This window comes from Cyanistes caeruleus, chromosome 5 (assembly GCF_971803275.1).
Source record: "Cyanistes caeruleus chromosome 5, bCyaCae1.hap1.1, whole genome shotgun sequence".
Classification (NCBI taxonomy): Eukaryota; Metazoa; Chordata; class Aves; order Passeriformes; family Paridae; genus Cyanistes; species Cyanistes caeruleus.
The window spans coordinates 2,633,647-2,646,734 of NC_141705.1; the positions used below are offsets into that span (position 1 = coordinate 2,633,647).

General features: G+C 41.8%; 1 protein-coding gene across 2 annotated transcripts in view; it reads left to right on the plus strand.

Moving 5' to 3' along the window:
* The window catches only part of DNAAF9 (dynein axonemal assembly factor 9), a 65,978-nt gene that overhangs the window by 44,328 nt on the left and 8,562 nt on the right, over nt 1-13,088 (plus strand). For both annotated transcript variants that reach the window (XM_023926645.2, XM_086890078.1), the window contains 8 exons: nt 847-996; nt 2,799-2,924; nt 4,840-4,877; nt 9,318-9,453; nt 9,797-9,883; nt 11,344-11,450; nt 12,132-12,206; nt 12,354-12,556. In XM_023926645.2, coding sequence (XP_023782413.2) covers nt 847-996; nt 2,799-2,924; nt 4,840-4,877; nt 9,318-9,453; nt 9,797-9,883; nt 11,344-11,450; nt 12,132-12,206; nt 12,354-12,556 — 922 coding nt within the window. The remainder of the gene's footprint in view (nt 1-846; nt 997-2,798; nt 2,925-4,839; nt 4,878-9,317; nt 9,454-9,796; nt 9,884-11,343; nt 11,451-12,131; nt 12,207-12,353; nt 12,557-13,088) is intronic.

Below are 13,088 nucleotides of genomic sequence, written 5' to 3' on the forward strand. Positions count from 1 at the left end.
ACAGCACAGGAGATTTTTGTTGCCTATTCCATGTGGTGAAGAGCTTCTGTTCATTGGTTTGTAGTGATTCTAAAATTTTGTTTTGAGAAAAGACTGCACTAACAGTCCTTGCCATGTCATTGTTTTTAATTTAGCCTGATTTGAGGTACATTCAGGACATCTGTTGTATGGCAATAAGATAAATCTGCTGTAGGAATTTGCCACTCTGTGTGTTGATAGAGCTTCTGGAAAATAAAAAAAGAATCTTAACCTTTTAATTCTTACAGCCAAACACCTTAACATTTAATCTTAGCCACATTCTGCCCTGTTTTTTTACTTTTAACTCAATGTCTTGGTTTTATCAAGTTGATTCAGAACAGTTTTGTGGTTCTGTTACAGGGCAGACACATAAGGTGACTTTTGAAGGTTGTGTAATAACACATCTCATGTTTTCTGCAAATGTCATTCTTACTTTCCATTTTTGCAGTGAAATATTTTCATCCCCGTAGCCTTGAATTGGATTTGTCTAATTTTTGTTTACTGCATCACTGCCAGTGATCAGAATTACTCATGTGATGTACAGCTTTGAAAAAGCTGGTGAACATTGTTTTATTGAAAAACAGCAAAAAAACACCCACAAATCCCCTTGGCAGTCATATAAAGAATGTGCTTATGCTGGAAATGACAGAAAGCCAAGTAAATTCCCTTCTCCCACGTGGCCAAGTGGAACGAGATCACGACGAGATGATGAGAGATGAGGAATCTTTGGGCTTGTCAAACTTCATTTTGGTGTGTTGATTCAAAATAGGAAGAGAACAGAACTGTATCACAGCACATGAACTTTTTTCCTCGTTGTCTGTGCTTCAGGTGGATTGTTTATCGGCAGACCATGGATAGTCCCGAGTGTTTCAGTGCTTCCCACTTCCAGCGTTTCCTGGCCGGGCTCCTGGAGGCCCAGCAGAACCTCGGGGTCCGTCAGGCTGGGAAGAGCAGGAGGCTCCTGGTGGTGCTGCAAGGGTAAAAGCTTGAAACTCTTGGAACTGTTGTGTGGAATAAGGGAATTCTGGTTTACTTGTGGACCAAACTCAGCTTTTCTGTCCCTGTTGATTTTGTTGTTACTTGGAAAAAAGGTGTCTGTAACCTTGATTTCCATGTTCTGGAAACATTGTGCACTCACAGCCCAGAACCCAGAACCAGAACTGTGCCCTGGGCTGATCCCCCAGCGTGGGCAGCAGGGGAGGGGGATTCTGTCCCTGGGCCCTGCCCAGGTCAGACCCCACCTGCAGAGCTGCCCCAGCCCTGGGGCCAACAGCAGGAGGATGTGGAGCTGCTGGAGAGAGTCCAGAGGAGTCCAGGAGATGCTCCAAGGGCTGGAGCCAGGCTGAGAGAGCTGGGGGTGCTCACCTGAAGATGAGAAGGCTCCAGGGAGTCCCTTCCAGGGCCTAAAGGGCGCTCCAGGAGAGCTGGAGAGGGACTTGAGACCAAGGGATGGAGGGACAGGACATAGGGAATGGCTTCAAATTGAAAAAGGGAAGATTTGGTTGGGATATTGGGAAGGAATCCCTGGCTGTGATGGTGGGGAGGCCCCTGGATCCCTGGAAGTGTCCAAGGCCAGATGGGAGCAACCTGTGATAGTGGAAGATGTCCCTGGTTGTTGCAGAGGGTTGAACTAAGATGACCTTTAAAGGTCCCTTGCAACCCAAAGTGTTGTGTGATTCTGACTGCAGAGCTGCCAGCAGAAATCAGCCTGTCAGAACCTGTTGCCTGATAGAGCAGGTGATAGCAGAGGAAGAGTTAGTAACGTGTTTTGGATAAATGCCATTTTCCTTGTGGGGTAAAGGTGAAGACTGAGCCACCTCTGGTTGACATTTCCATCTCCAGTGTAGCATTTGAGAATGAGGATCATCTTCTGAGTCATTAGAAGGTGACACAAACCAGTGTGAGGGAGGCACTACCCTGACCTGGCTGTGATGATTTCCAGTTTATCCTTTTCACTGAGGATATACAAATTGAGCTCAGCACTTTCTTCATTGGGGTCCATTCTGATAGTGCTAAAAACATAATTTTTTTTCCATGTTGGAGCCAGATTGATTTATTTTTTTGTGTAATTAGTAGAGATGGTGTAAAGTGCAGTGATGGGCGAAATAGCTGATACTCTGGTAGCAGCACTGGCGTCAGGAACAATTGGAAGTCTTCCATTCTCTCTGGATAGTTGGATTTGGTATAAACTGCTTTAGAGTAGCTGGAGTTCTCTAAAATATCCTATTCAGTTGATAACTTGACAGTAGAGAAAAGTTTGTAACTGTCTGAGAAATAAATACCTGAAATTAAAACTCAGGTTCACCTAAGCCTTGTTGTCATACAGAGATAAAATATAGCAGTGGTTGAAGTCCTGATAAAAAATGGATGCATTAATGACAGAAACATATTTAAATTGGGATGCTGATAAGTGAGAGATGCTGTTATGTTACTGTTTTTTTTACTCAAATTGTGCTTAATATGCTTGGCATTAGGCATAAAATGTTTGTGTTAGATTGTGCTTTTTGTGCTTCCTGCAAGCTGGACTTTCCACTTGTTCAATGCAAAGTTTACACTGTTTTTCTCTGGAGTTGCTAATAATTTATTTTTAATGCAACTTACAGTCAGATTGTCTGGATTTGCTTGAGTTGTCTGGATTTGCCAAGTTCTGATCTGCTTTCAATCTCTTTTGGTGGCAATTTTAGAAATCTCGTTTTCCTCCGAGCCATTGATTTCTTCCTGGCTGGGGAACTGTGGTGTTCTGGTTCTCCGAACCCATTTTTCATTTTGGTTTCTTGCAGGTACACTGATGTTATTGATGTTGTGCAAGCTCTGCAAACTCACCCTGACCCAGATGTGAAATCTTCCTTCACCATTGGAGCAGTCAACACCTGTGTGGAGCCTCTGAGCTGCTACATGGAACACAGGTGTGCTTTGAAATATTTAAGAACAGATATCTCTATTTTTGGTATCACTTTTATAATAATTAGTGATTTATGATGGTTAAAAGCCACTGAACTGACTTAAATCCCATAAAACTGCTTAATAATCCATCTTGGAGGAACTTGGAAGTGCTGTTTGGTTTATCAGGATGGCACTTGGTTTCCACCGGATATATAATTATATAGAGTATCAATAAAAGTTCAGCTCCCAGAAGAATAAACAAAGATTGTTTAAATTCAAATCCTCTGATTTGTAACATTTGGACCAGTAACAGTTTGTAACAGTTGTCCTCTGAATAATTCTCTTTTTTGCCATCTTTTTGCAAGTCAGACTAAAAATGGAGACGTGCATCTCAGTTTGGGTTATTGATTCTGCCACTGCTTTTGGATATTTAAAAAGACTTTGCAGATTTAAAATATGGAATTTAAGGGAAACAACCCCTTAAACGGGGAAGAGAATGACAAAGCACGGAAGCCAAAGCATTGCAAGTGTTAAAATCTGATATCCTGGGTTACTGCAGAGCCAGGGTGGGGAGGAAATGGTCACAGAGCCAAGTCACTGACCTTTTGAAATAGTGTGGTTTCGTAGTAAATGTGTGTGCTCCAGACTTCAACAAACATGGAAATCATTTCTCAGACCTATCTGTAAAATTGTAACACTCCAATTTTTTAATTATGCCTTGCAGCCGATTTGATAAAAGTAAGTTCCAGCAGTTAGAATTTTTGGAGTTGGTAGCACTGCTTCTGTTTGTGATCAAACTGTGCCTCACAGCTTAGAGGTGAACTGCCCAAACAGTTTCTAAAAGTGCATTCCTGACATTTCCTGGCTGGTCTTAAACACTAACCAACGTGCTGCTTGTGCTTTGCAGTAGTCATTAAATAGACCTTACCTTGCTGCTTCTTCTTGTCTCCGTGACAAAGATACCAAATAAATATTAAAGACTACATAAAATATTGGTGAATTGATGCTGGAGTGCTGTTTAAAACTTGTTCTTTCCATAATTATAGGAAAGACAAGTTCCATTTCTGTTTTATTTTTAACTTAACTAACGTGTTCCTAGTCACGGTACTGCGTAGTGTTATAGCAGCAGCAGCCTGAATCCTTTAACACTGTTTGTCTCCTGAAATGCAGAAGCAATTGAAGGAAGAGGCTCAGCCTGTGCTGTAGATTATTTTTGTTTTGCTTTGGAGTTTGTTCTGATAAGAATTTACCAAGTAGCCACACAATGCCAATGGGAAGCTTTGGTGATTTCGCTGTGAGAATGGAGAAGAGTGGATTTCATGTCTGGCTTGAAACTTGCACTCAGGAAAATCAAACCCATTTCCTGCCTCAGAGTTCAACACTGTAGAAATCCAGCTCTTCCATGAGCATGGGATGAAGCTTTTCCCCATTCTGAATTAGCAAACCAAGGCAGGGGAGAGGGAGTTGAAGGGAACAGGTAAAATACTCCCTTTGAGGTCCATGATAAAGCTCCTGAAAATAATTGTCACTTGTCTGACACAGCAGCAGAAATTGGCATTCTGTACATCCAATCTTTATATGGAAAGTTCCCACTCTTTGAAAGACACAATTCTTTAGGGCAAACTTTAAATTCCTATTGTTTAAATAAGAATTAAAGTAACATTGAAGCATTTCTAACTCCTTAGAATACAGAATAAATTGCATGGTGGGAATTAGCTCTTACATCTGTTGGAGAATTAAAACTGTCTACAAAACTGATTTTTTTGGGGAAAAGTCCTGAAAGGCATAACCTGTGAGGATGTTGCATTTATATGGATTGAGGAAAAGAAGCATGAAAATGGTTTGGTTCATGAGACTCTGTCAGCATCCAAGTGAATGTAAATGTTTTACTTAAATAATAATATCCATTCTTGATACGTGAACTTTTTGGTTTTTTAGGCTTCTTTTCCCCAAATTCTTGGACCAGTGTTCACAAGGTATGTGTCACTTTTCCTTACTTTGAGCTCTACAGAACAATAACTGAGCCATATGGCCAAATAAATACATGTATTTATTATTTTGTGCTATTAATACACGTAGCTAAAGGGTCATGATAAACTCTTGGAGGTAAGAACAGACAATCTCTGCCTACATCAAACATCATAGGCAGAAAATGAAAAGAATTCTGGAGCTTGATCCATTTTGAAGTCCTCATCTGCAGGATGGGTTTCCCAAAGATCATGAATTAAACTGCTCACCTTCAACTGCTGTAACTGGGAGTGAAATTAATTGGATTGGAGTTCCACCCTCCTTTGGGGTTGTGTGGGGAAATGGAGCTTTCCTTTCATTTCTGCTCTATTAGAAAGGGAAAAATGAGGGGTGACCCAAATCCTCCTCTTGGTGTGGCCTGGAGGGCCCTTGCAGGGCTCATCTCACACTGCAGCAAAGCAGCTGAGCTGCAGGGCTGGTCCTTAGCTGTGTGTTCAGTTTTATATCCCAAAATGAATCACTGGCTGCATTGTCCTCCTTTGTCAAGCTTGGGAATTAGAGCCATTGTTGGCATAAATGGGATATGATCCTTCCTCACCTGCCCTCAGATCCCTGCCCCATCCCTGCAAGTGGTCAAGGCCAAGTTGGATTTATTTTGTCTTCATATTTAAGTGCAGTTGTAGGGAAATCAGAGTAGGATGCTGTGCTCCTCTTGTGGCTGCTTAAACTCAGATTGCTCTGCTTGGCTGACAGAGCGGTGCCACCTCTTCTTCACGTGTGAAGAGAACCCAAAAGAATGAAGTTGTGAATAGGCTGGTCAGAAAGTAGGTGCTGTTATATAAATCAGTATTTTTTTGGGGTAAAAATGTTGGTGCTCCAGATTGGGAAACTGCCACGTGTACAGCCACTGGTAAATTTGGAGAGAGCAGGAGAATGTTAAGAATACAAAGAATTATTAATAAATAAAGATAAATTAAAGGTGCAAAAATGTCTTTTTGTTTTACGAAAGAATAAATAAATACTCAAAGCTTTGTTTTTCTTAAAGTGAATTTTTACAGGCCTGATAGGGTGAGAATTGATCATTGTTGAAGGAAAGACTGCAAAATGCCCAGGACAAGAGTAGCTGATTTTCTTACAGTCAAAATACTGTAGGAATCATCAATACAGGAGGTTAGAGGAATGTTCTTGTTGCAGGGAATAATTTCTGCACGTTGCAAAGTGCTGTCATCCAGTTCTCTGATACAGAATGTGACATCAGATGGCCGAGAGATCCCTTAATTTAAAGAAATTTTTCACATAAATAGGGGCAATTTTTGTTTAAAAGGTTCAGGAGGAAACATCTGCTTTGAAGTGAGATGTGGCACACTTAAACTTTCCAGACAGATGCAGAGTTGTGTCATGTGTGTAGCAGAGAATTCACATCTGCATAATTCATAGAATCACAGACTGGTTTGGGGTGGCAGGGACCTTAAAGACCATTTAGTGCTCCACCCCCTGCTATGGGCAGGGACACCTTCCACTATCCCAGGGTGCTCCAAGCCTCATCCAGCCTGGCCTTGGACACTTCCATGGACCTTGTTCTACTGGACATTGTACAGATGTGAAAACAGAACATTGTGGGTGTAAGAAAAGCCAACAGGCAAGTAGGAGTTAATTACACTTGGGCTTTGTACCTTCTCCTCAGAACTGTCTTCCCAATTTGGGGAGTGAGTTGGGTTTGCCTTTTGCTGCCTTTCTCTTTGTCACAGGGGTACCTGGGCACATTATCAGTGTGTCATTTTCCAAAATTGCTGTTTGGAGAGCCCCAAGACTGACAGAGGCAGGGACTGGGGGAACTGACAAAGCCTTGAGCAGAATGGCCAACATGAGTATCCTGTGCATACTTGTTTAAACTTCCCCAAAATTTCCTGCCACCATCTGTGTGCTGTAATTCCCTTTTGTCTCTTTCTTTTGTCTTTCTTTCCTTGCTTGCTTTCTTGCACAGAAGCTGTAAGATGATACCTTCCTAGTCTAAGGGCACCCTTAGAAACATCCCTTGTGAAACAATTTCATATAGAACACAAATTAAGACGTCACCATTGTTAAATATTCCCATTGTAAGTTTGGGAGCAAAGAGGAGCCATTATTTTCATACAGCATATGTATTTTTAATCCATCCCTCCTGTTCCTTTCCTGCTTCCATTGAACATGTTATTCCTCAGGCTGCAAGGGTTCTTTTCTTTAGATGAATAAATAAAGATTTAAACAAAACTGGGTGGTCTTCAAAATGCATCTCTTAGAAACAGAAATGGCAGTGGCAGTTTAAATAGGAAAGGTTGAATTTGTTCATTACTGAAGCTGTAGAGGCACCTTCCAGTTCTCAGGAAGTTGTTTTTTTGTTGGATCACACTCCCTGTCCGTCAGTCTGGGGTTATGAACGGGTGCCCGTGACCCTGACACCTCCAGGGTTTATAGCTGGGTGTGAGCAGAGCCAGGGCTCGCGGGTTCCTGGGCTCTGAGCAGGCTTCTCCTGCTTCCAGGGTTGTGTGGGAGTTTCCAGTCAGGAATGACCAGGAGTGCCCTGGGCCAGGCACGCAGGAAGCAGAGATTGATGGAGAAGGAGCAGGGGTGGTGAGGAGGAGATGAGGTGCAGAGGTGTGTGATCTGCTAGATTGGATTTTCCCTGAAACTTTTTTTGATTTTGAGCTTTTCCAGCTTAATCCTTGACAATTATGGATCCTCTCCAAGGCACAGTGCTGCCAGTTTCCACATGGGCTCGGTGGTAGCACAACCACAGGGTGGTGGTGGGTGATTCAGGAATCCCAGAATGGTTTGGGTTGGAAGGAAACTCAAAGCTCTTCTCACTCCAACCCTCTGCCATGGGCAAGGACACCTTCCACTATCTCAGGCTGCTCCAAGCCCCACCCAGCCTGTCCTGGAATATTCCAGGGGTGGAATTATTATCTTATTCATGGCATGATTATCTTATTCATGTTTTTATCCTAATTTCATGATTAATATCCCCAAACTTGATATCATTTCAAGCCTGCAGTGGCTTAAATTTCAAAGGGTGCTTGCTTGTTCTCCTTCCTTTTCTCCCCTCTCCCAAGAGCAAGTGTGAATTGTAGAAGACAGGGAAGTTCCTGAAATTGGGGTGGAAACTTCTGTGCAAGGTTAAAAACCCTCCATCCAATGATGGAGATTTATTTGTGCTGTTAATAAAGTTCTGGCTTGGAAGGGTCAGTGATGCAAAGAGCAGTGACTGGGAGTGTGTGGTGTAATGGAAGTGCTCCAGAAATATTCGGTGTGGGAATTCGTGTGTGAAGCAGCCTGGATTTGCATGGATTAATGTGATTTAAGATTTGTGTAAAGACCAGGAACTACTTCAGGCAGCAGATCAGGTGTGATCAGTTGTTATATCTTTGCTTTAAATAGTTGGAGGCAGAGGAAACACATCCTGGCTCAGTTGTTTGTGGATATTGGAGATTTTCTGTTCTTCCTTCCACTCCACTTGTAGCCACAGGAGAGAGTCAGAACAGGGCTGCACATCTTGAGCAGAGAAATAACATTTATTGTAAAATTACAGAATTGTTTAGGTTGGAAAAGACCTCTAAGATCACCAAATCCAGTCATCAACCCAGCACCACTGCCCAGTTCCCCGTTGCCTTGAGTCAAAAGCCACATCCACGTGTTGTTTGAACACTTCCAGGAATGGGGACTCCACCACTGCCCTGGGCAGCTGTGCCAGGGCTTTACAACCCTTCCCATGAAGAAATATTTCCTAATATCTCATCCAAACCTCCCTTGGCACAACTTGAGGCCGTTTCCTTTCCATTTCCTCTCCATGCCTCACTCATTCAGGACAATTCAGACATCCTAGGGAGTCACCAAGTGTTGACACTGCAATTTCTTTGAGGAACTGGGCTGAAACTCAAATCATGTATAATTGGAAAGCAGGGATCCTATAACTGAAATTAACTGGACAGTTTTCTGTTATCTTTTTGATGCCTCATGGGTTCAGTCTTGCTATCTGAATACACTTTTGGGGTCTTTAAAGATAAAAAATAACCCTAAATCCTTCTCTTGTTTTTGGAAGTGGCAACTGAGTGTCCAGAATATTGATTTTTAGCTGTTTAGTCTCTTACTGCACATTGAATTCACCAAGAGACTTTACACCTTAGTGTTCTATTTTTTTTTCTTTTAAACTAGTCCTGCTCAAATTGATTCCTGTATGGATTTGTTATTTAAATTAATTGATTCTGTGGATTGAGTCTAAATTGATTCTGTTAGATGAAAGACTCTCTGCTTGATTTTTTTGTCGTAGTGGATTTTCTTTTTGTCTTTATTGAAAGAAGGTAGTGAGAGGGAAGGAAAATAAGAGAAGAATGGTTGGAATATCACTGAATGGTTTATTAGTCACTGTTTACATGCCTGAGCTGTGTAAATTATCCCCTGATTTCCTTCCACAGGACTGGTGAGTAACGTGGTTTTCACAAGTCATGCCACAGAGCAGAGGCACCCACTCCTTGTGCAGCTGCAGAGCCTGATCCGAGCAGCAAATCCTGGAGTTTCCTTCATCCTGGCAGAAAATGGAATTGTAACGAGGTAATGTTAATCAGGATTTATCGCTTTTGGCACATGAGCCACGAGCACTCAGAAACTTCTGTTCTCTTGTTTTTACTCGGGTGATTTATAGGAAGGAAATGCAGATTTTTCTTAATTGCTTCTTGTGAAAAAGGGATTTTCCCTTTACATTTATGGGCATATAAATACAGGGATTAGGAAATGTGTTTTGTTTGCAGAGTGTGATTTATGTTACTGTTACTGCCATACTAAAGGAAAAGTGCTCTTAATTTTACTGTCACTAGCACATTGTTTTATGTAAGTAGATAGTGGCCATTTTATTTAACTTAGAAAATTAAAAATCTTCATTTTTATCTCTTTACAGGAATGAGGATATTGAATTAATTCTCTCAGAAAGCAGTTTTTCAAATCCTCAGATGATGAGAGCTCGATATTTAATGTACCCTGGCTGGCAAGTATCTAGACTGAGAAGTATTAAAACTATTTTTCTAATTAACTTGAAGATTAAAATGTTTCACTAACTTCATTTATATTTTTTTTCCCCAAGACTACTCATTTGGAACAGGCAGCAGCTTTGTAAATCATTTTTAAGAGAGCTGATGATTATTCTTAGTGGATACAAGATTGCTGCCCTGTTAGGGGGGAAAAAGCTCCTTTCTGGATACCATTTAAATCAATGGCAAGATTACTGTTGCTTTCCAGAAGAATAGGCAAGAACCCTGTGGGAATAAACTGGGAAGGATTGGGATGGGTGAGGTCAATAATGACTGGAGTAATTTCATCCTGACAGCTATTCAGCGTTACTGGAATGAACTTGCTCTGTCAGCCTGGCCATTAGCAGAACAATTATTCACAAAACCCAGGAACCTCAGTGACAGCCTTGGCACAGCTGAGGCACAAACCCACGTGGCACCAAACTTCCCACTGAACACCGAGGGAGATTTCTCCTGGCTCAGGGCTCTTCACACATCTTGTTGCAATTATCTGTGCTGCACCTTTTTGGCAGAAATCTGCAGCTGTCAGCTGTCACAACTCCTGGCTGACCGGGCTCTGTGCTGCAAACATCATTTATTTATCATACCTTGCAGCCCTCTGCATCTCTTTATTAATAAATTTGGTTCTGAATTGGATGCAAGTAGCCAAGTAAAGCTACTGGAGTGAACAAGCACAAGGCTTGGGATTGATATTAATATTGAATTAATATCATCAGAGCTGCTTGTGGATTGCATGGAGCCAGAGAGAGAGCAGGAAAAGAAAGTATTTCAGACTTTTGGACAGCTGTTAATATATTTGATGACAGTATGCAAGAATTGGATCTGGGTAGCATGGAAGAGAAAGAGCAGCTGGAAGAGTATCAAAAGCATCCAGGGAGATCTTACTGCAGCCTTGCAGCACCTAAAGAGGGCTCATAAAAAAGGAGTAGAATGAGTTTTTACACGGGTAGATGGTGACAGGACAAGGGAGAGAAGGTTTTTAAGCTCAAAGAAGAGTGATTTAGATTAGATATTAGGGAAAATTCTTCCCTGTGAGGATGGTGAGGCCCTGGCACAGGGTGCCCAGAGAAGCTGTGGCTGCCCCTGGATCCCTGGAAGTGTCCAAGGCCAGGCTGGACAGGACTTGGAGCAGCCTGGGCTAGTGGAAGTTCTCCCTGCCCATGGCAAGGGTGGGAATGAGATGATTTTTAAGGTCCATTGTGACTCAAACCATTTCATGATTTTATGGAAAAGAGTCCTGAGTGCTTTCACCAACCTAATGCTGTTAGGAGCACATTTTATGGAGAGAAGAAAGCTTTATATTTTCCTTTCTCTGATCAAGGCTCATCTGTGGTGCAAGAACAGGCATTCTTTGTTGGATGAGAAGCAGAAGCTCCTGTGATTTCTGTCTGTTGAAGGTGTTTGTTTCTGTCTCCAGGTACGAGGGCACATACGGGGCTGGGCCCGTGTTCCCTCCCATGGTTCAGATCTGCGTGTGGTTCAGTCGCCCTCTGGAGAAAACACGATTTGTGACCAAATGCAAAGGTACTGAACTTTGCCTGACTTGACTGAAATCCAAGCTGGGGATGCTGGGGGATAGAGGGGAAGGAAGGCACTGACGTAACGCAGTTCTTTAATCACTGCTGAAATTCGCTTTTAATTGAAAACTCAGCTTTCCTTCTGAAAAGTACAGTAAATTCTGTTCCTTAGTGTCTGCTCCAGGAAACTGTCCCATGATTTTTGTTCAGATGAAAATCATAATTGAATTTTTGATTTCTAGGACTGAGACAACTTCCTATCTTTGCTTTTTATTTTATGTTTCATTGTATTTGGTGGTGTTGAAATATAGTTTTATAAGCGACCATCAGCTTCTACTTTTTATGCTAAATAATTCTTTGTAGCTACTAGAAAACAGGCTTATCTCTAGAGTAGATACATTATCAAGCTTCTCCTTCTCTCTATAGCCCAGTAGTGTTAAAGAGGAGGATTTTACCTCCCACACACACTGTGAGAGATCCTTCTGCCAAACACATCTTATTTCCCAAACTCCACGGCAAAGAATGAGAAAATAAATGTTGCACAGTGGGACTCCAAGGGACATGGCAGCTTTTTCTTTGGAAGCACTGGGATGTGGATTAGAGATCAGTTGCACAGGTTTTACCAGAAGCTCCACCAAGGAGCAGAAAAATAAGTTGAGATAATCTGTTTCCTTTCTGTTTCAAACAGCAATTAAGTCGTTGCTCAAGCCAAGTCCTTTTTCTGGGAACATTTATCACATCATGGGCAAAGTGAAGTTTTCAGGTAAGGGCAAATTACTCCTGAGGTGTTGTGATCACACTGTAAGTTCTGGGTATTTAAAAAAGTATTTCTGGGCTCTGTCTGCACCAGTGTTGATGTTAGATTAGATTAGCAATTATCAGGCCCTTCCTTCTGTCTTCTCCTTGTTAGATGCTGATAAAGTCATTGAAGTCTGTCACAACACAGCAGCAAATTCCCTAAGCCTGGTGCCTGTTCCGGAGGGGCCAGCTTCTCCCGATTCCAGAAGTGATGCCAGAGACTGCAGCAGTCAACAGGAATATTTCCTTGTGTTCATTGGCTGCTCCCTGAAGGAAGAGGATATCAAAGATTGGCTCAGAGAAACTGCAAAACAGGTTTGTGGACAGGTTTCCTTTTGTTCAGTGCTTGCCGTTTCTTAACAGCCAAAGGAAAAATCTGAGTGTCTCTGTGAAACATTTGGGTTTCTTAATTAATCTCCTTTTTTCCTTCTACCAAAGTATTGACATTCTAGGGTGCAAATCGATTTCAGGAAGGGGACTAAGAGTTTACAAATATGTGTTGTAATCTCTGTATTGTTTTAGTGCTTGCTACAGCTTATTCATGGATTGATCTGCTCTTGAATGCTTGAGCAAATGGATTATGTCCAGGATAAACACAGGATGATTTAGCTGAGCTGTGATTGCCAAGGGCTGAAGTGTACTATGAAATAAATCTTCTTCAAGTACCTGAATGCTGGCAAAGCTGAAAATTTGTTTTGATTCACTAAATTAAACCTCCTTGGAAGTAATCCACTGAAATGGAGGGTAGAGTCCTGTTCATTTTGTCATCCTTAATTAGTCAAGTGTATTTCTGTGTGGCTGATGCATCCATGCAATAAGGAGTAGGGAACAGGGAATGTGGCTGTTG